The sequence below is a fragment of the Phaethon aethereus genome (assembly GCF_964289735.1).
Source record: "Phaethon aethereus genome assembly, chromosome: Z".
NCBI classification, from domain to species: domain Eukaryota; kingdom Metazoa; phylum Chordata; class Aves; order Phaethontiformes; family Phaethontidae; genus Phaethon; species Phaethon aethereus.
In genome coordinates, this window is record NC_138577.1 from 24879539 (window position 1) to 24905058 (window position 25520).

General features: G+C 38.1%; 1 protein-coding gene across 1 annotated transcript in view; it reads left to right on the top strand.

Moving 5' to 3' along the window:
• Positions 1-433: 433 nt before the first annotated feature.
• The window catches only part of RNF180 (ring finger protein 180), a 72716-nt gene continuing 47629 nt past the window's right edge, over positions 434-25520 (top strand). Inside the window, exons 1-3 of the mRNA XM_082013692.1 lie at positions 434-550; positions 3906-4001; positions 7605-8555. Of these exons, the coding sequence (XP_081869818.1) occupies positions 449-550; positions 3906-4001; positions 7605-8555 (1149 nt within the window). The 5' untranslated portion in view covers positions 434-448. The remainder of the gene's footprint in view (positions 551-3905; positions 4002-7604; positions 8556-25520) is intronic.

Consider the following 25520-nt stretch of genomic DNA (forward strand, 5'->3'; position numbering starts at 1 on the left):
AGAAAACAGTGTTTGTCTTCTGTAGTTTTATGTTTGCATTCATTTTTTTATGTGACATTGCATATATGCGTATATTTAACGTATAGGGTAGCAATGACATTTCTATGGATATCTTCTGGGAAAACTGGAGTTGCCTTGTCTTTTGTGTAAACATTGAGGAAGGTGGTTTATTTTTTTATTTGTTTTGTTGTTGTTGCTTTCTGGTTCTGTATGCAACCTGGAAATAAAAAAATCTGTTTCATTTTGCTATTTAAAATGTCTAGGTGGCATGCTATACAAGATTAGAGAACGTTTATAAATAAAGTATTAGTCTCCTCTATAGTGAAGAGACTACTGGTAGACTTCTGGGTCGCAAGAGGAAAGCATGTGTGGATTCAACAGGTGACTGAATTGTATGTTTTGTGGTCTTTACAGATAGATATACAGAGCTAAAGAATCACAGGTTGAAATGAGTAACCAAGAGGTTGATGTTCTACGTTGCTGGAGATGTAGAAAATACATAGCAAATTCTGTTTGCCTTGCAAAATGTCATGGAAAAGAACCATCCCAAGTAAGTATAGCATTTGGAGGGAATTTGTAACTTTTTCCAGTGCCATTGGTTTTAGATAAAGGAGAAGTATTCTCCTAGAGAAACTGGCAGCTCATGGCTTAGACAGGCATACTCTTTGCTGGGTAAAGAAATGGCTGGATGGCCAAGCCCAGAGAGTTGTGGTGAACGGTGTTAAATCCAGTTGGCGGCCGGACATAAGCGGTTCTGGGGCCGGTCTTGTTCAATATCTTTATTGATGATCTGGATGAGGGGATCGAGTGCTTTCTCAGTAAGTTTGCAGATGACACCAAGTTGTGTAGGAGTGTTGATCTGCTGGAGAGTAGGAGGGCTCTGCAGAGGGATCTGGGCTGGCTGGATCCATGGGCAGAGGCCAACTGTATGAGGTTTAATAAGGCCAAGTGCAGGGTCCTGCACTTGGGTCACAACAACCCCATGCAACGCTACAGGCTTGGGGAGGAGTGGCTGGAGAGCAGCCCGGCGGAAAGGGACCTGGGGGTGCTGGTTGACAGCCGGCTGAACATGAGCCGGCGGTGCAGCCAGGTGGCCAAGAAGGCCAACAGCATCCTGGCCTGTATCAGAAATAGTGTGGCCAGCAGGAGTAGGGAAGGGCTTGTGCCCCTGTGCTGGTGAGGCCGCACCTCAAATACTGTGTGCAGTTTTGGGCCCCTCACTACAAGAAGGATGTTGAGGTGCTTGAGTGTATCCAGAGACGGGCAACGAAGCTGGTGAGGGGTCTGGAGCACAAGTCTTATGAGGAGCGGCTGAGGGAACTGGGGTTGTTCAGTCTGGAGAAGGAGGCTGAAGGGAGACCTTATCGCTCTCTACAACTACCTGAAAGGGGGTTGTGGCGACGAGGGTGTTGGTCTCTTCTCCCAAGTAACTAGTGATAGGACAAGAGGAAATGGCCTCAAGTTGCACCAGGGGAGGTTTAGATTGGATATTAGGAAAAATTTCTTCACCAGGAGAGTGGTGAAGCATTGGAACAGGCTGCCCAGGGAGGTGGTGGAGTCACCATCACTGAAGTATTCAAAAAACATGTGGACGTGGCACTTCAGGACATGGTTTAGTGGTCATGGTGGTGTTGGCTTGATGGTTGGACTTGTTGATCTTAAAGGTCTTTTCCTTTAATTTGTGTGATTCTGTGAAGTATTAGACTTGCCCTCACTTAGTAATTAATCTCCTGTGGAGATAAATACTAAAATATGGACAATTCCATAGAGAGTAATACGAGCAGTAATGCTAGTGCAGCCAGGTAGGCAGTGATCACCTTTATGTTCTGCCACATGAGGGCTGGTAATTTGACTACTAGCTGGTGTAAAGTATATGGTGTTACCATTTTTCATATAAAAATGGGTCTGGTTTTGACAGTTTTAATACAGTCATTTTTTGTTTTGGTTTAATTTCTCTTAACAGAGAACTCTTTGTTTTTAAGGTGTGTTTTAAGTACTGATACTAATTTCTACTGTGGTAGTTTAACTGTGTGTCAAATATCCCTATATCAGAAACTTTTGGTCTTCATTTTGAAAGAGCAAGGAATAGTCTGTGCACAAAAATAGTTCAGAAGATTAGCCTGCCCTGAGAGGGGTAATGCCCTGCCAGGCTAAAATACCACTGAGTAATTTACATCATTTCTATTAAAATAAACAGAAAAATAATTACACAGAATAAACCAATGACAGAGTAGTTCCTGCTGCTTTATAATGGCAGTTAGTAGTCTTAAAGAGTTGGAGTCCTTCCAAATATGCCAAAAAGGCTGTGTTTACACCCTATGGTCTTGAATCAAAGTGGAAAAGACAATAGAAGGGAAAGTGTTGATCTTTTTATTAGTGCACTAGAAATGCAACAACATTCTTTTTGGCACTGGAGGAAGGTATAACCAATAGAGGTAGAAACAAAGTTGTTATTTTTTAAGACCTTGATATAAGTAGAGTAGTATTAATAAACCCCATTTTAATCACTCTGCTTACAGAGCTTGAGGTTCTGGAATATTCCTCATGCTTTATACTTGAGGAGTTTTTCTTTTGTGCATGGTTTGAAGGTTTTTTGGGAGGTATGTGGGGGGAAATTTCAACTCCTTTCATGGAAAAAATGTAGTGAAAAGAAGGAGGTATCTTTGTCCATGCCCCATGGTGGAGCTTTTAATTGCTAGTGGAGATCCACCACCATTGTGGATAAGACTGAAGTAGCTTCTTCTCTAATTATTTAGATAGCAGATAAAAAAACATAATTTAACACTACTTTCCGAGACACTGTGAGGCAAAGATTGTATTATGATGAGAAGAGTAATGTTTTCAGTATGTCGTCTTTCCCTGATGAATTTAGACCTTCAGTCAAAGACAGAGCTGAAAGATGAGTAAAAGAGAAAAATCTTAGAACAAATCTTAAAGCCAAATGTTGAAGTTACGAATGCAGTATAAACACTTTAAATCAGAATGATATCCAAGTTGAAGTACAGGTGCTCTCCACAGGTATGAGGAAAAGGATAGCATAGACATGGCAAATGGATCTATCTGTCTGCTGTCATTACTTGGAGAATTTCTAAAAGCTTATGTCTTCTGTGTATAGCCCCACTTTCAATTTTCAGCATAATGAAACTTCTATTCCCATGAGTTTCATAACATAAGAGTCAGTGATTTTCCGTATTCAAAAATTTTAACAACTGATTTTAAGACTTTAATACTCACCAGAGTTTCTAGCCGTCTCTATAACTTTACTGACATTCTAAACCATATTAAAGGATTTAATTACATTTGTTTCACTTTCGTGCTAAAAGGTAGTTTGGTAGTTGTTTGTGTTTTGGTATCAGTTAATTAACTGCTACAGTTTTTTAAATTTTGTTTTCTCTTCAGTTGGTTACATTATTGCAGTAAAAACTCAAAAGTTGCTAAAAGGCCCTGGTTTCTCTGCTAGTTATTCTAACAAACATTAGAATATCAATTTACAACTATTTGTAGCATCATTGTGCCATACTGACCACAGTCTTCACAAACTAGAACTTAAATTTTCCTGTCTTTACTGCAACATTGTGACAGCTGACAGTGCTTCTGAAATCAGTTTCTGGATATACTTGGAAGATCAGCAATTGCAAACTTTCTGTTCTTGTAAGCAAAACAAAACCACCTCCAAATGCCTCCATCTCCACAGTGGAGTCTGTCCAATGTCTTTAGATTCAGAAATAGAGAATTATTGACAGCATGTACCTGTTTTTTAGCTTAAAGAATGCACCAACACCTTGAATTTTATAATTTGTTAATAAAAAATTTACTGAATTTGAGAAGCTGACTTCTGGCTATATTCAAACAAAAAATGCCTACATGAATGTTGAATATCAATACAATAATTCTTTTTTTGACAGACATCACAACCTTCAGTTGCTGCTCAGGAGACTTGCAATGTGTGGCATGTGAACTTAGAAGCCATTCCGGAGTGGGTGAAATGTGTCATTGAAAAGGTAGATTTTTTTTGCTTGCATCTTAATCATTCAAAATGTGAAATAAGTAAGGGGAACAAACTTCAAGGGCACTTTTCTGCCAAGGTCCACGTATATTACAGAGACCTTCTAACTGAGGGAATTTTTCTCGGTAACTTCTTTCATTACCATTTACAGAAGTTTTCTTCCCTCTTAAATGTTTTTTTTAATGTATGCACAAAACCTACAAGTGATAAGTTCTGTTCCTGTTCATTTATAGATGAATGTCTGTTTGTCCAAATAACTGTCATGGGCACCTCTGCACATTTTGTCAGTGCTTAAAATTATATTAATTATCTAGGCTTTGGGGTTTGGTTTGTCTTGATTATAATATCTTTCAGTACTAACACATGTGTTGACAGTGACAGTAAGAAGCATGTTTCTCCATAAAACCAGACTGGGAGTTTGTTAAGAGATCAGTTTTTGGAATATGTTACGATGTCTTTTATATTTAAGTGATATTATGTCATATGAATAGAAAGTAGTTATTTCCTGCAAATTCAAAGGTCTGATGACAAGCCGGTGTCACTGCTTTTAACTGCCTATTTGAAATTACAAACCATCTCATAACTTTCCTGTTGTACTGATTGCTTCAGTTGAGTATTTTCTTTAAGTTAGTTTAGGTCTAGAAGTTCATATTGTTGAATAGATATAATAGGCAGAAACAGTGCTTTTCTTTTGCCCTATGGTTTTTCTCTGATGAGTCTTTGATTTTGAGAGGCAAATGATACCTGCATTCCTTTCTGCTTAGACTTCAGTGTCTAAGTTTTATATATTGCAAGTAACTTCTGATGTAAGTAAATCAATGCTGAGAATGATACACAAAGAAAAAAATTGTTATGGCTGTAAAACTAAGCATTCAAAAATTAAGAAAATTTATTTCATCTTCCTCCATTGTTTTGTTCCATGTTTTAATTTGTTAAACATTAATTAAACTATTTTTAAAATTAATAATCTCATATACTTCAATAGTGCATGACAGAATAGTGTGTCTGTTTCAGAAACATTAATCTTGGCACAGGATGTGAAAATTAAGGGTGATGAGGTATTTTCCCACTTTACAGAATTGCCTAATCTTGAACACCTGATCATAAGGATGCAGGTTTTTACAGTACTTTGCATGTTATATTATTTCAGTAAAATTGGATTCAATATTGATACAATATTATTATTTTCACCTTCAGCTGTAAATGGCCAGCATTCTGCATTTGACAGCCTAGAGGTTCGGCTGGAGCCCTAAGAAATACAAAACCCAGAGACTGCTCAGGAAAGGCTTAACTTATTTGCTCAAGATTGCAGAGAAGCAGTGCTCCTCTGGTGGCAGAGACAGAGGGTGCGATCCTCTGTGATCACCTTCAATATCTTAGCGTTCATTTTGTCCTTTAATATCCTAGGAACTCTTGCCTCATGCACTTCTGACTTTCCTGGAAAGACCCTGTAGCTTTATGGATAAATGTGTGGGGTTTTTAAACAATTCTGACTTATCCCCACATCCTCCTGGGCTCTGAATAATTTTGTGATCATGTGTTATTTCCTCCTGTATGACTCCTGATTCAAAGGCTAAATCATTTTACATAAGCACAAAGTCTATTTGCAGGCTTTAAAAACCCACTGTTTCCCAGCCAGTTCTTTTTTGCCATCTGTCCCTGTTCTTAACCAATCTCATTGGGTTTCATGCACACATTAGTGTATAGATAATCTTCAATAATCATAAATATCTAGCTAGTACTGTTGGTGACCTTTATTGACCTGCATTGTCTTTTCCTCAATCACTCATCACTTGTTTTAGCTTCTTTGGTTAACCGTTCCCAGATTTTCCTCTTTATGCAGTTTATTATTAAATCTGTGTACCCTCAGCTCCTTTTCAGATCTTGCTGATTTTCCCCCTACCACCTCCTCCACTAGTAGGCTGTTACTTCTTTTACTGAGTCAGTGCTTCCACAGTCCGTTGCCAAACTCATGCTAAATCAGTCCCGGACTCCTTTGTACTGCACATCATCTCCCCAGTCTCTGTGCACGTAGGACATAGAGATGTCCTTTTTCTTCCCTCCTGTCTCTTGCATTTCCACTTTTGCCAGGCTGCTAGCCTTCTTCTCTAACGTTCATGAACCACTCCTCTCCGTTTGGTGATCCAGGTTACTATTCCATAGTGCCTGATTGCCAGAAAGACTCAGTAAGGGCACTAGAAAGGGCTTTTCCCTGATTTTAGTGCCTAGCCCGTGGCATCTGGGAAATGGAGTGTGGGAGACTTACAGTATATCTCTGAAACAGCTTAATTCTTCTTTGGGAATGGCATATGCACATGTTTGTCAGCCTTGTAAACTGAGACTGTGCATGTTCAAGGAATTTTCGGGGATTTGAAAACCTTTGGGCATATGTAAACTGAGATTTTTTTTCTCTAAGTAAAAAACATGTCAAGATTTAAACAGATTCTCGTAGGTGCAGTGGAAGGCACATCTTTGATACATCATGAAATTTTGAGTTTTTAACTCACAAGGCAGGAGTAAGTTTCACAAATAAGTGCTTCCAGAACTTTTTCTATCATTCTGTATGAAAAATAACCTTTTTCCTGTGCAGGTTTTTTTTCTGAAACTGCAAAATTGGTTTTACTGAAACTTTCTGAAACTTTCAATCAGACAAGCATCAGGCGTGGAATCACCTTCCCCAACTACCTGCAAAGACATTTGTAACTGAAAGCAATGCTTTAACTAGAAATGTTGGGCAGCTTCTGTATTCATGGCTTAACCCCACTTTAGGCACACTAGTGAGTAATGTGTGACTGGAGTTGGTAATGTTGTCTCTCATCTGGGCTTTGATCCTCCAAACACTTGCATAACTTTAATCCTCAAATGTGTTCCTACCGACAGATGAATATATTTACTGAAAATATTAATAGTTGTGCAAATATGTACGAATTTATGGATCTTTGATATGTATTTTCTTTTGAAAAAGTGCCTTTAGGATTGAAATTAAATTCATAGAATTACTAATAATTAAAATAACTGCCTTCTTATAGATAGAATATTAAGGATTTGTCATGGTATCTGCACACAGATTATGTTGCAATGCTACATACACCAAAACACAAATCCCATTTCAAGGTTTTGTGGGGTAAGCAAAGTAAAAAGCTATATTCTCTTTGTAAGAAATCTCCTTCCGCTGCACTTAGTATGCAAGAAATGTATCAGCACTCAGAAGACTCCACTGAGAAACTGTGCTTGCCAATTCCAGATTAACATGGTAAATTGATTTCACTGCTTTAAAGGATCCAACGTCTTCATTACTTCATTACTATTGCAGCATTATTCTATCTATGGACAAATTTTAAACATACTTCAAAGCCCCTACATTTTGAAATGTTTGCTCTAGATTTCTCAGAATTAGTTGTCACTGCAGCAAGCAGAGTTTTGACCAGAACAATATTTATGGTGGATTTTCTTTCTTCTGTGAAGTCGCTTTTATTGTGTTTCAAAAAGAAAAAGTAAACGCTTTTATTAAAGGAGAAAAGTAACTCTAGTAATTATTTCTTCATCATTTATTTACAATGAATGTGTTTGGTGGGGGTTTTTTTTGTCTTGTCAATAGGCACAGTGGACAATTGGAAAACTGCACTGTCCGTTCTGTGAGGCCTCCTTAGGGGGCTTTAACTTTCTTTGCAACACAAAATGTTCCTGTGGACAGTTAGTAAATATACATTTCTGCAAAAGTCGGACTGACTATCAGCCTCATTTCTCTGTTAAACTGGCAAAATCATCAGGAAAACATTTACCTCTCCTCCAGATTCAATCCGGCTTTAGCAAGGATACCTGCCATGAAGTGGTAACTGCAACTTTCAAAATCAAAAATCAAGGGCTTTCACACATGGCCAGAAGTAATAATGGTACTGAAAGATTAACAGAAGCACTTTGTCTAGAAGTAAGAACTCCAAGATTTGAGACAAAAAGTAAAGAACTTCCCTTAAAGGCATTAAATCAAAAAAGAAATCTTTCTGCTTCCTCTCCTATGAATTATGCATGCACTGTAAAACCTTTTCACAGAAGATCACGTAGTTTGGATTTAAATATCAGAGAGAGACTTGTTTTGTCACCTGCGTTATATGAAACTTGCAGCATGGGAACAATTTATCATGGCCAAAAGGAAAATCTACCTGTTTACACACGAAATAGCTTGCAACTAGAGTCCAATAGGAAAAATGATAGTTCTTTTCAGAACTTGTATAGTTCCAGTGCTGACAAACTACAAAAAAGGTTTCGAGTTACTTCCGTTACCACATTACTACATACAGAAACAGAAAGAGAGTGTGGTATTGAAGCTACTGGACTGTCTTCTGGGAGTGCCATTGCTGATGGGTCACCTTTTGTGATGAACCATTCTTCAGCTACAAGTGCTGTAGAAGAGGAACAACACATCACACCTGTTGGTCTTGTGCAGCCTACCAGTATTTCCTTCAACCAAAAGCCAAATAAGAGAGAAAGAAACAAGTTGAAAAGCTTGAGGAGAAAACAAAGAAGGCGAGACCGGTGGCTACAGAAGCAAGTAGGTGTTTAAAATCAATTGTGCTACTTTTTTTGGTAAAGTTTGGCTTGGTTTTATAAATCATTCTGACTTTTTTATGATGCTGTCTCTTCATACTGGTTTAATGTGGTACTGTCTAGAGTCAGGTATCCTGCAAACAAGAATTTATGACTTCTTCCTACATGTAGTTTTTCTAATTCAATCCTATCCAATCAGATTTTTCTGTGTAAAATCAAACCTTGGTGGGTATAAGTAACTACTTTCTGTTGGCCTTCTTACTGTTTTGTGATGTAATAATGAATTTGAAGTGGGGAAAAATACAGTCAAATTTAGTCAGTGTGATTAAAGGAAAACTAAGCATTGAAATCTTCTAAATGAGAAACCCTAGCATTTCAGTATTTCCTAATTTTAAGTAATGGCATTTTGAGTTAACTTCACGGTTACGAAAAATTTATGTTTTAAAAGATGTTTACAGTTATTGCTTATTGTAACACAAATATTTTTTTTTAGTAAAGAATTGATTGTTGCTATTTAAAATATTAGTCTTTAGTAGGTAAATATTTTGTCTACAAATCTAACAGAAATGTTATGTGTCCTTACCAGTTACATAACCATGGTTTCCTTCTTCAAACCATCTAAAGCAGAACAGAATTAAAGACCATAGACGGTTATGCAATTTTTGGTGGAGCGGAGAAAAACCAAGATATCTTAATAATGCAGGTTTTTTTGCTCTGAAATTCAGTAGAAAGACTAATGATATGTATGCCATTAAAAGAAAATTTCTCAACATGAAATTCCTGCTACAAAACACTGTGTGGCCAGCAAGAGCAAACATACTAACTGATCATAGAAGTACTATCTACTCAAGAAATCATTCCTGCCTTAGGTAGCTGTGTCATTGTGCTAATGTTAGAATATTCCATAGAGGAAGTGTAGTGACATGTAAAGCTCATGTAAACCTTATTTCACAGATTTTTTTATGAGAGTGCTTTACATTTTATAGTAGTCAAGTCTAGTTTAATATCTATGCCTTATTGAGAAATACTAAGCTTACTTGAATGGACTATGGTTAGGTTAGATATTAAATTGTTTTCATTGGTTTGCAGTAGGATATATAGGACCAATAGTTAATGTATAGATCTTTCATTAGTCCTTCATGCCTAAACGATTTTCACCATTAATATACTGCAGTCCTTACACAGTTCCAATCCACTCAGGTACCAAGTGACTTCAAGCTCTTTCCTACATAAATAAGTCAACAGAGCCTTTAGAATGTAGTACAGAATTGAAGCAGAGCAGTGAATTGAGAATCAAGAGAGAGATACGTAGAGGCTGTCTCTCTCAATGAAATATAAGAACCAGCTTGAAAATGTGATGGATCTGGGACATACTGTGAGACTTTTCAGTATGGCATGCATATCTATTTTGTCTTTGGGAAGGTTTTTTGTTTTGTTAAGAAAGATTTAAATTGGCATTGTGATATTTTGAAAACTTGTAGTTATTTTGTAAAATGCTTCTCTGAAACTGAGAGTAAAGTACCTTTCCAAGATCTGGATGTCTCAATATTGAATACTTGTTTTCTAAGAATTCTAAAGATTCTTAGGTGTCCAAGTCCCTAAAATGGCTTTAAAAATTTCAGGCCTTGTTGTTTCTGTTAGATGAAATGATGATGCAAAAGCACAGTATATATGAGCATTTGCACAGTCGAGTCCTCTGCAGTCTCTCCAGCCACTTTGATCTTTGTTAGATGTTACTTTCAAGAATAAGATATTGTACAAATTTACCTGAAGAATATGCTTTCAGATCTTTTTCTTGTTAAACCACGCTTAACCAATTCCTACATTATTTTTAAATTTCATATAGCAAATGTTATACAGTTGTTAAATCTGGTATATCTAATCAGTAAGCATATGGTTTATAAAGTACAAAGAAACTTAGAAAATAAGTATGTAAAATAAATCATCTGGTTTGAAATAGTAGTTTTGAGGGGAAGATATTTTGGTTTTGCATTGATTTCTTTAACCTTGATGAAAATCTATGATCATGGCACGGAATATTGAAATGGGACTACTTCTCAGACTCTGAGACAAGCAGCACATGTGGCTAGTGCAGCTGTGTTTCCCATTGCTGTGGTATCTTCCCAGGAAAATGTGGATCTAGAAAATAACATCCTCTGTACGTTGACATGTTGCAAAAGGGGATGCTCCTCTGCCACACGCTCCTTTTTGTGGCTGCTCCTCTTACCTGTGCCAGTCTAGATATCCTCCCTTTTCTTACAAGTTCCACTTGCTGTCCTTTTTCTTCAGCATTCTGACACCCCTCCTTGTAAAAATGTGCATTTTGTTACAGTGATATTTACAGCAGGAGGCTCATCTGTGGTACTTTGTAACCGTGATTTCCAGTATGTTTACCACATATGCTTAAGCGATCAGATAGTAAAACTTCACACAGAGAAAAAAAGAATAAACCTCTGAGTGGATGGAGTGAAAGAGTTTTGATAAATGGCAATGAGAAGTATTTCATTTAAGTGCTCTTTTAAGGAGCACTTCAGTGCAGCAGAACCCTGGTGTAAGGTGAATCTCTTCTAAGCTCTCACTGTTAAAGGTATAGTGCATCTCATTCTTAGCTGTAATTGAAGCTTTTCTGGAGAGCAGTCCGAGAGAACAAACATGTTCAGACTTTGGAATTTCTTTGTAAATGCATAGGCAGCTTCTCCAAGTTTATTTTGTAATGTGATAACTTTATCTGTCAAATGTTTTTTCTGTCTTGTGGTGAGCCAAAATGGGTTCATAAACGTTGTGTTGTGGCAGAACGCACTCTATGAGCTGACACATATAAACCTTTGATCGTAAGTAGGAGCGATTCTGTGAGCTCCTGAGCTGCGCTCGCCCATGGAGGCGTGCGCTGAAGTAGGCTCGGCGGTGTAGGTGCAGGACTGGGCTAGCCCGACAGCAGAGATTCCTCTGTCAGCGCTACAAGGGCAAGCTCTTAATGCCTGTGAGAGGGTTACTTGCGCGCACCTCTGTATCCCTGGAGGTTTTTTAGGTTTCTGGTGTATTGTTAGGGTATAATAATAAGTACTTACGTCTAGGAATTGCTAATATTAATAATTATTATTGTTGCTATAGCTAAGAAGATGAAGTATTTCTGTTACAAATCTCCTTTTATGTATATCTTGTTGTATGTTTGCATGGTTTGCTAATGTCTGAAGCTTGTAATAATTTTCTGGAAGATCTAAGACAAAAAAACACTTGTGGCTTCTCCAGTTTTATTTCATTTCTCCTCACAATCATTTTACATAGAGGAAGGCTATGTAGCCAGCTTCAAAACTGCAGTATCCTCTTGGAAATGATCCTGATTCATCAGAAAAAAAATATTATTGTCCTTTTTGCTTCATTTTGTAGCTTGACACATTACCAGTTCTTTTGTACTTTTTTTAAAACATAAAAGTTTTGTCACAAAAGTGACTAGTGGTCAGTTTCCATGAAGTGAATTTGCTTTCATGCTCCCAGTGTTAATCTGAGCTCAGGATAAACAGGTGGGTGAGATACTGCATTGTTTATCCACACTGTCATGTGTTGTTATCTTGCCCTGCAGTCTTGAGTTTTTAAGTCCATACTGATGTTCTCTAGCAACTGACAGTCTTGCAGTGAAGGCACTGGGCTTCAAAGGTTTAACTTGTGACCTTAGTTCACTTAATCTATGCTTGTCTCTTTTTCATGTGTACATTTGTTTATAATTATTTTTCTTGCACTGCCATGTTTGTATTTAAACTGTAAATCCTTCAGGTGTCTCGTCCTGTGTTTATGTACTTGGATATCAGTCACTCTTTCCGTGGTGATACTTGTAACAAGAATTATCCTCAGGCTGCTTACGGATTCCTCAGCTGGCTGTTGGAGGGCTGAAAGCATTATTTAGTGTTGGTACCAAAGTAAAGCAGGAAGAGAAGGAAATGAAATGAAATCACAACTGAAGGAGGCAAGCAGTAAGTACAAGATCTCAACTGTGATCTTTGTTAGGGAAATATGAGGCCCTGGAGAAGTTGCTTAAAGTAAGGAAAGAGGAAACACAGGGGGAAAGGTGCAGTCCTAATCCCATACCCTGAGATCTGTACCAAAAGATAGTGGATTTAATATGAAGTGATACTCAGTTGCAGTGATTGACCACCTATGAATCCCCAGAATTAAGATTGAGGGATGCAACAGTGTGAAAGCATTTCGACTCTCTGCAGCCCGTACTGTATCCGCACCAGCTTTCTCATTCAATGCCTCGAGTGACTGTCAGAGAAATGAAGAACAAATATCAATATAAGCATTTCCAACTTGGGAAATGTGGAAACTGATTTCAGTGTTCAAAACCACTCCTCCTGTGGGTAAGTTCTCAAAATAACAGCAATTTTTAAGTTCTATACTTAAGTGGTTGGACTTATAATTAAGTACAATAAGCTTTGAGATAAAGAAGGTTGAAGTGCTCTGTGTTAACATGCAGTTGCAGAGTTCACAGACCCTGGCCTCATACATTTATGATTTACTCTTTCTGAAATAGTAGTATTGCACTGATGATGCTATAGCATTAATGGTTTAAGAGCCATTGAGCAGCACGGCTGCAGAGTGTTAAACTCACATCTTGTTTATGGGGAAAGAAGAAACACACGTTGTGTATATAAAGGCAATAAGTTAGTCTTCATATAACTGAAATCTTAAGAGTGTGATTATTATTAGTCCAGATATAATTGTTAATGAAAAAAGAAATAATAATATTGCCATTGAGACTATTATACGCACTCCCTTGTTCCTCCCTGATTCCTGCGGTTCTGCCCATGGCGCTGTACCTCGGGGTTTGCAGGCTGCCAGCAGACCTTGGGGTCTGGTGGGGGGGATGTTACTGTGGCTTCCCAGCACCTGGAGTCCTTCATTGGGAACAACATGAGTCTCATATTGGTGGTTTCTTTTTCTTTACCCCAGAGAGGTCATTTCTGTGTCTTTGGTTACACACTTCTCCCTTTGCTCTTTCTTCACTGGTCTGCAGCTTCATGCTACATCCAAATTACCTTATGTGGTGCCTTTTGTGTATGTAGGATACAGTTTCTTTGTTCTGTTTGTTACCCTTAGAACCAGTTCTGTCCAGGCTCAAGTCTGCATTTCTTTGACAGACCCCTGGGAAGTTGCTCACAGCTGTTGTGGTCTCCATTACCAACCCAGTGCCTCATCTCATGTGATCACATGCCTGTACTCCTCCATGTTGCGTCCTGGGTCTCCATTTCTCAAGGCCTCTGCTATCTTTAGCAAGCCTGTATTTCTTCACACTGCATAATGATATTAGAGTTGTAAACATCTCATTCTACATACCATAACTGCTGTCAATGGTTGTATCACAGAAAGATAACAAAGGTAAAACAAATTAGCCCCAGACATCTGGAGTGTTATAGTTAAAGAGAGGAATTAGAGAAATTGCTGTCACAGCTAAACCACGTAAAACCAAGCGGCAGGCAGGGCAGGGGAAGCTCAGCCAGAGCAAGCATGGCAAGCTCAGTACAAAGCTGGTGGCTGCTCCTGCATTGCAGACCAACACGGTCACAAGTGGGACGCAGGATCTTTCTCAACTAGCTGATACAAGGAGGGGAGAGATTTCGGGCATGAGTAGCTTCTGAGCCAAAGCTTGTCTATCTTTGCTTTTGCGTTAATTGTAACTTTTGTTACTACATGGTGACTTTTGTAATTAGGAGATTCATTCTGTCACTGATTTATGAACTGGATTAACAAGAAGGTATTAAGAAAGATGGATTCATGCCAAAAGGCCTGACTTACCTTTGCTAAATTGCAGCTGTGGTTTCTGTGGAAGTTGTATCTGAGAGAAATAGCATGCAAAAGCTACTGGTTTCTGAGGTGCGTCTGGAATTCCTGTTGTAAGCTTTTAAACCCCAACACTTTAGCGTTTAATTAATTTTAGCTGCAGTCTTTCCCTGCTGTTATTTGTGATTACAGGTTTTAAGGGCATTGTCCGACCTGACCTCTTCTACTGTTTGGTACGTCTTTTACACAATTTGGTGTTAATAATAACTAGTGGGATAAAGCCTTGCAAATTTGCCAGGGATTTGTCAGGAAGAAAGTCTGCTTGCCTTCTGTCATGGATTGAGTTGTAAACTACTTAACACTCGCTCATGTTGGAAAGGAGGGAAAATTACTCAGGAAGCTACTGGATAAATACAACGTATCAGGGTTGTCTTAGTGTATCTGTATATACTGTAAAAATTTTTATGATCATCTTGAAGCTAGAATATATAGATTAGAATATAGTGTAGTACACTGTCATGATATAGCTTTAGTGAAGGCCGTAACAGGTGGCTTTGCTGTGAATATATTCCTTCACTTAAGTGAAATATATATGAATAAGCTGGTTGTCTATAAGATACTTTCAGAAAGTACAGATACCACAGAATAATCTCAGCATAACAGAAGTCCATGAGCTTTTGCGCATTAAGTGCCCATCTTGCAAAAGAGGGAGTCATGTGCTACTTCATGTGTCAGACCACCTTTGGTGGCTAGTGTGCTAAGAAGAGGCAATGGTTTTCACTGATCTTTTTGTGCTTTTCTAGCATCCTCGGTAATGTGTAATTTTTATGAAAAGAGACACAGAAAGTCTCCAAATGCAGCCACCTCTACCTGAAATAGTAATGTTGTACTGGTAGTGCTACAACTCTAAGGGTCAACAGCTGGGGTAAAGTGCCATGCCATGCATAAGATCCTGATCCATCCCTGGAGATATTGTATCTTGCTGGACAAAAGCAACACAGGAAAGAAACTAAACCCAGTGAAGTGAGTTTAATATTTTATTGTTGACTGTCTGCCCAAAAAAGTGTTTTCTTTAAATAAATAACATGGGATCAATGCTACTGTTTTAAGTTTATATTGATTGCTATTCCAAGAAAATGTTGCTGAACAGCCGAAACTATAGAAATACTGGATGCTTTTTTCTTGTATAAACTGTGAAACTATTATTTTAGTTTTTCTAGAAGCCCACAAATCATAACAATTTGTGGGATTTCCTGTCCCTCAGCTAAGAAAGACAATGACATGTTCATGTAGGTAGGTTACAATGGCGTGCAGTTAGATGCATCCCCTAATTTCAGCCTGGATTCTTATCGCGCAGATAGAGTGAAGAGCAGACTAAATTGCAGTTACATAAGATGACTCATGGCAGATAAAAATCAAAAGTTCAACAGTGGTATGAACAAGAATACAAAAGTAGTTTCGTATTTATGAGATTTACTGTGTATTACCAGAAGGACCACATCAAATACACAGTAAGGAGAGAGTTTAAGAGACTTCACATAAGAAAAGAATATACTGTTATGAATTTTATAGAATGTTGTGCCCCAGGCCTGTAGTCCTTCACTTCTACAAATTGTTACTGACTCAGTGACTAAGAATTTGAGGAAGGTTTATATTTCTAATTGATTTTCACAGAATCACAGAATCACAGTACTTTTGTTACTACATGTTACTTGTTTTCATGGTACTAAACTCTCTGAATACATATAAACTGAGGTAAATTAAATGCTGCTTGCATGGAGAATTATGTAGAGTGCAGGGCCTGGTTCTTCAAATTAAAAAATAATTTTTTTTCAGGAAGAACAAAATTCCTAACATCTGGGAGAATTAAAGCTCCCCACCTTTTTTTTAAAGAACTACTTCTTCATGCTTTTTAGTAGTCAATGTATCTATGAATGTTTCTCATCCATGACCCCTCTTTACATCTTGTGGTTTCCAACTTCTAAGCATTTTTTTTCCTCATGTTTGCATTTGGGAGAAAATAATGCTATCTGAAAAGAATTTTTTTTTCTTTACATTTCTTCAACTGTTTTAGGTAAAACTACAGGCAGTCACAGAACTGACTGAGAAGTCACTGTGCACATCAAAAGGATGTCACACAAACAGACTAGAACAGAATAGATAACATACAAACTTGCTATTTCTGAAGTTGATAAACAATCAATGGTTATAGTAGGAAATGGTAAAATTAAAGTAGCATATTAGTGAAATGAATTACTATATATAGTGCTGAAAAATACTGAAGAGATGTTGTCTGGTAGCTGCATTTCAGAATTAAATGTAAGGAAAGATAGCATCTTTATAGCTGAAGAAGTTGGCAGTCTTTTGGGCATATGAATGTCTTTTTCACATCCAAAGTACAAGTTTATACCAATAAGTTAAATAAAACAAAAGTTTCCTATGTTATAGTCAAACACCCTTACGGCTGTAAAGCTGTGACACCACATATTTTTTAAAGCTAGCTATTACCAAGATTTTATTTGGTACAAGTGCTTTTTCTGATATCATATGCTCCCCTAATGCTTTATATTAACACCTAATTTAAAATGATTACACATCAGAAGGGAAAGGTTTCCTTTATAGATGGCTTAGCTAAAAACATGCTTCACGTTTAATACAATTGAGAATTATGGGGGACAGAATGTGGGGCTTTTTTCTTTTTTAATTTTCTTTAAAGAGTATATCTGCTTTTTGTGAAGATACTAGAAATATGTCCGTTCCAATCATTACTAGTTTGCTATCAAGTTTCTAGTTAAAATTACTTCACCTTTCATTTGAGCGTTAGGGGAGTTGATGTACTGTTTCTAAAGACTGGAGGTTGGAGTATGAACTAGAAAATGTTGGACACAGTGAACATGAAGAAAAGAAACATTCTGATTGAGTAATGATCTCACATTTTTTAAAATGGCCTCAGTCAGAAAGAAACATACTCATCTTTATTAAGTAAGTCTTCCGCCCCGTAGTCTTTATAAAAGATATTCAACAGTTTGACAAGATGTTAATCAAATCTTAATCTTTTGTAGCTCTAATAGTTGAAAAATTTTAAGTGATCTTATTTTCATATTTTGTTTATTCATATATTTTCTTCTATGTACAGTGAAGGAGAGCTTGCACTACTTCTACTAATCAATTTTGTATGATTAGTAAAAGTATGTAGAATCAAATAAATAGATGGTGCTATGAACACTTATGCAAAGAAATAAATCATTTGATGCTTCTCCCAACTTTTAATGGCATTATCTATTTCATTTATGTTTTGTTCAGTAGCTTTTAAAAGCCATTTTGAGTTTTGATCATGATTTAGACTTTTTGCTAAAGTGCACTGCTAATGCAGATTCTGAAGCACATTGCAAATAATTAGCTGGCAGCTTGAGAACTAAAATATGATCTTAGCTAAGGGAGACTGAAAGGAAGCAACTGGTGAAGAAAGATAATTCTCTAATTCTTCCATAAATGCAAAAATTTTCATTCATGGTTTGGTAAAAGCTGTATAGAAAATGAAGAAATGTCTAACAAAAAAATTGGAGTAAGAAAAAATAATGCCATGTACTTCTAAAAAAATTAAATTAGAAGATCCAAATAGATCTAATTTAGAATATCTCAGCTTCCATTTGCAGATTAAAATTAATATGTCTCAGGAAGAGAACATCTAGAATTACAGTGCAACTCTGAAATGCACTTTACTGGAAAAACAGAACTCCAGCCGTGTGCATAGTCTGCTATTATTCTTGTCATATTAGTTTTCATGCAAAGTAGTCCACGGGTTAAGAAAATAAGTCATAGAAAGCTATTTAATTCATAAGAAACAGAGCAAGGAACATTCATTAAAACATGAAAAACGGCTTGACTTCAGACATGGTGAAGGAAGAAAAAACATTAAGTAGTGAAAGCAATCATGCAATGTGGAGTGTTGCATTCAGTGGGCTCCCTGTATTGGCAAGAGTAGATTATTTTAGACCATTGCAACTGTTTTCCAGTTGGATATAGCAGAAGGTTTGTTGTAAAAAAAAAAAAAAAAAGGCATGTATGAGTAGAACGAAACATTATCCCTGAGATTCTGGAAAAAGGTAAAAACTGGGTGCTAGTCATTCATATAGAAACAAACTTACATTCATCCTTTTTGTGTGTTTCCTCAACATTTTTTACCCTCTTCATTCATTTCAGCCACAATTTATGGTGTGTTAAGTTTTATCTTCAGGTAACTGCTCATACTGTGTGGACATGGCACTTCAGGACATGGTTTAGTGGGCATGGTGATGCTGGGTTGATGATTGGATTTGATGATCTTAAAGGTCTTTTCCAGCCTTAATGATTCTGCAATTCTGTGATATTTAGGAAATTTTAGGAAGGTAGGTAAACATAGGAGACTCTTAAGTGCTCTATTGTGGGAAATGCTGTACATGAACTTTGCAAACAATACCAGTCGTAAAACAAAAATCTGTAGAAACTAAGCCCCATGGTAGCAGACCTGTCAGCAGTGGCACATCCAGAAAGAGCATGTCCTAGGTAGGACCTGGTGTTCTTCAGTCAAATAAATTTGCTTATATTCGTCAAGTCTGATGCATATACTTATCATACCTGTTAAGATCATAGAGACTTGCACCTTACAGAAGCAGATGCTATTAAGTATATTCTTCCCTGTTAGCGCAGACTTGGCAGAATTTCTGCGGTTTAGAGAACTACCTGTTTGTTTTATTGACAACATTGGAGAAGCAGGATTCTAAAATAGCAAAGAGAAAAATGTATTGTTGCATATGGACAATTGTATATGGTTTTTATTATTTGCATTTTTTCCAGGTGTTAAGAGGGTTAAGTGCTCAATCTCATGTGCTACAAAACAGGCAATGTTGTCTGAAAAGTTATGTAAAGAGATTTGAAGATTAGATAAAGGCAGATCTGGTAGTTCCTTTGTGCTGCATAATGACCCAGCTTGTGCTTGAGGTGGGTCCAAAATCCAGACTGAAATGAGAATGTTAATTGTGTTACAGTAAAGAGCAATACTGATTTTGGTATACTACCAAACTGAATTGTGATTTTATGCATTAGAAAAAATGTTGAACAGAAACAGATTTCTTCTGGATGATTGAATCTCTTCTACAGGGAACTACTAAGCAGAACACCATTTTTGTAGTTGCTGTGGCAATATGTTGTTTCTCTGTGCAGCACAGCACAACAGACCAATCTGGTTTCTCCAAGTAAGATAGCATAGGAGGATATAAGTAATGCATTAGAATTACTACTGGGTGAATCTTTCTGGATTGAAATCTGTTAATCTATGGAATATATCCATATTTAGAATGGTATTAACCACTATGTGTCTTTTGGATTTCTTTTGTTCTAGAAGTATCCCAGTTCCCTTTAGCTTAAGTATAAATGTATCATTGACTATTGAAACTATTTTTATACAAATGTTTGAGCTGTACTGAATTTTGGAGACAATTGCTGAAAAGTACAATATGTGACCCATCACAGTGGGGACGGAATGTGATGAGGGTGTCCTGGGATTAGCTTCATAAACTATTAGTAAAATATAATCTCACTTTTTAATGGAGAGCTGCAGCAGGAGGTCATTGCTCAACCAGAGTGCTGAGGTGGGCTGCCAGTTGTTCTCCGCATGTTCTCTAGATTTAACTTCAGATTTTTGTCATTTTTCAAGTAAGGGTGTGCATGTTTTGTGGGAAAAGACTCACTGTATTTTTGCATGCAGTATGCTTTCTATCATCATTTGTTGCAGGTAGAGTTCAATTGTTCAGGTAATTCTTCATGAAAAGCAGGAAGAAAGTGGGATTTTGAGCACAATGAAACAATTGAACAACTGAAACAATTCTTACACCTCAAAATAGATGCTGTAAAAATATTTGTGAGTATTTTCCTAGCCATGTAGATGATGTACAGAATGTGCACTAAAATGGTACATTTATAGTGCCGTAGGTATTGAAACCTCTGCAGCAAGACCCCTCAACTAGTAAACTATGGCCCAAATGTAGCTCACATGTCACCTTCTGAACTCCTTTGTGCCCCAGATACTAGTTTGTAAGGAGTCCTTTGTGTATGGATAGGGAAGAGACCTTGACAGCACACACAGAGCTAGCTGGAAGTTCAGTGACAAACTGTGAGTCTTGAGTCCAAGAGTGAGACAGCTTAGCCTAAGAAAGTAGAGAAAATACAGGGGTTTTTATTCATCTGTCTCTTGTCATGCCCCTGCTGTGTTGGATAGGACTGCAGCTGGAGGTGGAAGAAGAAGAACAAAAGGTAGTGGAGCTGGAGTGCAAACTCATGTACCTTCCCTGCTTCTGCTGTGCTTAGTTTTGAAGCTGGACTACAAAGAAGAAAGGAGAGTGGGGTGAAGCAGAGAAGGCTCTCTGGAGGCTATGACTTCTTACATATGCACAAGCAATATCTAAGAAGTAGAAAATAGAGACAAAGAGTGATGCCTGTCAACTCGCACTTGTGTTTGAATGTTGAAGACAGAGGCCAGGAACTTGTGGGGGGATGTGGAACACACATAATAGAGAGCATCTTCTATTCACTTGGCTCTATGCTTCTACTTTTAAGAGAGAGATAAGTTAAGACATATTAGTAAAAAGCAAATTGCAGCCATTTACATGGTTTATCCAAGAACATCCACTGTATTTTCCTGTGATCTTAGGACTTTCTCTAAGGAAACCCCCCTAGTTCAGTATAGAGCAATAATGTTGAACTTTTTTGTGTTTATGAAATTTTTATGTTTAGTGTCACATTTATTGAGAAGAAACAGTGCTTTCTGTTGCGTTAAGAGGCAGAGCAATTTGGCAGACACTAAACCCCCTTGCGTTCCAGTTGGTCAGACTTTTTTAGACTTGATTACGACCGATGCCCAAAGTCCGCGTTAGTAGTCCAGTCGCGCCCAGCACCTCCGTTGGACAGTTCAGATGCACTACTAACATCACACTACCTGCTCAGCCGGACACCTCCTGAACTCACACGGCCACACTCAAAGGTATGGTTGCATTCAGGGACAACGCACTCGGCTGAGTCAATCAATAGTGCGATTTATTGAAGCAACAGATGCACAAAATCTTTTAGATTGCCGGTAATAAATTCACTGTCTGCAAAGCACATGCAATAAATTAAATATGGCCAGGTTACACACGCGTTGAGTAATAAAACAACTCTATACAGAGATTCCTAAAGTTCCTGGGGATTCACTCGGGATAGCCGAGCATTCGAATCTTGCCCGAAGGCGTCCCAATGTGGGGGAAGAGAGGGTCAGCCCATCGGTGGATCCTAAAGGTCAGGAGCAATGGTATCTTTCCTGACATCCAGCTCTTTTTAAACTATTTTATAGTGTTTTACTTTACAAGTGGAGCTTGAGTGACTCTAGTGATACATACCTTTATTAATATGGGTCCAAAATTCTCTCGCTTTGCGTTTAAAGGTACAGACTAGGAAAAATTCAGTGCACAAGCTCATTGGGGGGTGGTCGCACCTTGGGAGGTGGGTAACTTTTGAGATGGGTGTGCGCTTTGGTATTATAATGATACTGTAATAAGCAAAGTTCACTCCGAGTACAGCATTTTATCAAAAGTTGACAGACTGCTGACCCAGGTCATCAAACATGCAGCTTATTAATGTACACTGTGTACCTTTAGATTACCTTGTTCACAGAGTGTGGCCACGACGTCTCCACTCTGCTCCACCCTCCATGTAATTTCTCCCAGAGTCAGCACACCAAGTTCCCCTGATGTTGCCACATCTAGGGTTGTCTAGGGAATTGCCATGGTACAGACTCATTGTACATTGTACTTCTACTTTCCTGAATCTTCACAGAATCACAGAATCATTAAGGTTGGAAAAGACCTTTAAGACCATCAAGTCCAACCGTTAACCCAACACCACCATGACCACTAAACTGTGTTGCGAAGTGCCATGTCTTCACGTTTTTTGAACATTTCCAGTGATGGTGATTCCACCACCTCCCTGGGCAGCTTGTTCCAATGTTTGAACACTCTCTCGGTAAAGAAATTTTGCCCGATATCTAGTCTAAATCTCCCCTGGTGCAACTTGAGGCCATTTCTTCTTGTCCTATCACTAGTTACTTGGGAGAAGAGACCAAGACCTACCTCACCACAACTACCCTTTCAGGTAGTTGTAGGGAGCGATAAGTTCTTCCCTCAGCCTCCTCTTCTCCAGACTGAACAACCGCAGTTCCCTTAGCTGCTCCTCATAAGGCTTGTTCTCCAGACCCCTCACCAGCTTTGTTGCCCTTCTCTGGACACGCTCCAGCACCTCAGCATCCTTCTTGTAGTGAGGGGCCCAAAACTGAACACAGTATTTGAGGTGTGGCCTCACCAGGGCCGAGTACAGGGGCACAATCACTTCCCTACTCCTGCTGGACACACTATTTCTGATACAGGCCAGGACGCTGTTGGCCTTCTTGGCCACCTGGGCACACTGCCAGTTCATATTCAGCTGGCTGTCAACCAGCACCCCCAGGTCCTTTTCTGCCAGGCAGCTCTCCAGCCACTCCTCCCCAAGCCTGTAGCGTTGCATGGGGTTGTTGTGACTCAAGTGCAGGACCCGGCACTTGGCCTTATTAAACCTCATACAGTTGACCTCTGCCCATGGATCCAGCCTGTCCAGATCCCTCTGCAGAGCCCTCCTACCCTCCAGCAGATGAACACTTCCACCCAACTTGGTGTCATCTGCAAACTTACTGAGAGCACTCGATCCCCTCATCCAGATCATCAATAAAGATATTGAATAAGACCAGCCCCAGAACCGAGCCCTGGGGAACACCGCTTGTGACTGACCGCCAGCTGGATTTAACACCATTCACCACAACTCTCTGGGCTCGGCCGTCCAGCCAGTTCTTTACCCAGCAAAGAGTGCCCTTCTGCAGGATTCCTACTGGTGACTTAGAAGAATGCCAGCCTGTCAGAATGCTGGACTGGCACAGTGGATTTGTGAATGAACCAGAACTTTTCAGGAATTATATTTGCTTTTGCCAAGCATGAGCAGCACAGAAGGTATATGACTCACCATGTCAGTGATGTGCTATTGCAACATAGTTTTATGAATTACTTTCTAGGCAATTTGCAGTTCTTTGTTCAAAATACCAACATAGTCAGAATTACATGGCAGTGCCAAAACATGCCACTATCTAATTATTTTACTAGTTTAAATGATGGTGTGAGTAGGCAACGTAGGCAGTGGTTTCATGTTACAGTGGGTAAAAAGGAATCCCCATACAATTCTGGCCACAACTGTCTACACTTGTCTCATCTGACTCCACAATGCCCCAATTCAGAGAGGAAGAAAAGGCAAAAACAAAACAGTTCTCTCATGATTTTTCTGCCTCATCAGCTCACGCGAGGTTCGGTAGGTTACTGCAGCCAGCAGAAGAGTATAGTTGGAAATGCGTGTTTGGAGGTAAAGAAATCTTAGCTGGTAGATCAGCTGAGCTATAACATGAAAGCTTGTCTTTATACTTATTTTTGCTAACTATTCATTTCTTTATATTCTAACAATGCTGCTAGAAAATGTGCCAATGTTAAGAGTTTTGGTCGTTTACAGTCATACTGTTTCCTATCAGCAAATCATCTTCACTTGATGGATGTTTCTTATGATGGCTATAACAATGTAATTATTCTCAGTGGAAATGTATGAGACATTATCCAGAACTGATTTGCTGTGAATGGAATTAAGTTCAGGGCGAGTGCATAATCACAGTGTGTTGATACCCTGACTCTATAATGTGAATATAAAAACTGATCCATCTTTTATCTTCATAAATTTTTAAGATGGACTTTTATATCTGCTTTGGAGCTTTTGTAGCCTTACATATTTAATGTATTTAATAATCCATACTTAAATCATTAATTATGCTAACCTAGCACCTCCACTGATACATTGCTTTGCAGTATAGTCAGGGAGTTTGTATTTTGGCTCTATAGCATTTTTATACTGCTATAGAAATGACTGTAGGTTTAGGGGGGTTTTTTGAGAAGGACTACTTTTTCAGCAGCAGAATCGGAAACATAATTTAAAAAATTAAGAGCTCTGAAAGCATATATTTTCCTATGTGATATATGAAATCTTAAAATATTTGAGGGGTCTGTGATGGGGAGAACCAGTACCATTGAAAGAAGTATGTATTGATTCCTATTTAATTAAGATCAGCTTCAGTAACAATGCAGTACCATTTTTGTGGAGGAATTTGTGAGAGATGTATTAATACAAATTATTTGCTTAATTCTGAATGTGCAAATTTGAGACCCCAGTTCCAACTGTCTGTTCCACTTCTGTAATGAAAGGTAATTGACAGCAATCATTTTACAGAGCAGTTCTTAGGCATTAAGAACAGCCTACCCATCTAGTTATGTACAAGTCTCTTTCCACAAGGCACTAAGCATATTCTTGGGTTAAAAAGTGGACATGGTAACAAATAGCAAAAGTACAGTGCAAACTATGTATCTGGTGATGCCAGTGTTTCCAAAGAAACTAACATTTAATTCTGTGGGGTACATTGTAATTTCCACCCAGTAATGCAAGAACAATGAATAGGAGCATCCTACCTAGTAATTGTGCCTGGGTGACCTGTGTGCTGATAACATTGGGTAACCAAAGTCTGAAGATGTACCCTGAAGTCAAACTTAGTCCTCAGTTGATTCTAGGAAAGACACTTTTTAAATCTCATGTTTGGCTCCTTCCTTTTGTGCTAAATGTAGCCTCAGTGGACATGGCAGTATATCATAAACATAGTTGCAATTAACTACTCTCTACAAGTGTTTTTAAAACTAATCAGAAATTACAAAAGTTACATTTTTATTATTTGCTAGCAGAAAAAATCTCCAGCATTGTTTTAGAGAACTTCAGTCAGTGACAATTTAATTTTATCTCTAGAAAAATTTTAATGCCATGTCGGAATTTCTGTGAATGAAAAATATGCTCTGAAAAAGAGAATGTGTTCTGGGAGTACTAGCATAGCTTTAGCTATTGCACTGCCTCGTTAATAGTGATTATATTACATAGTAACATGCTGTACTCTCGTATTCTGTCAAGCAATGAGTGTTTTTCCTGCTGCTGTTTTTTTCTTAGGAATAAAAGATTTCCAAAACATTGTCCACTGCATAAGTGCATTGACAAATTAGCAAAAGGTATCCAGCAAACTTAC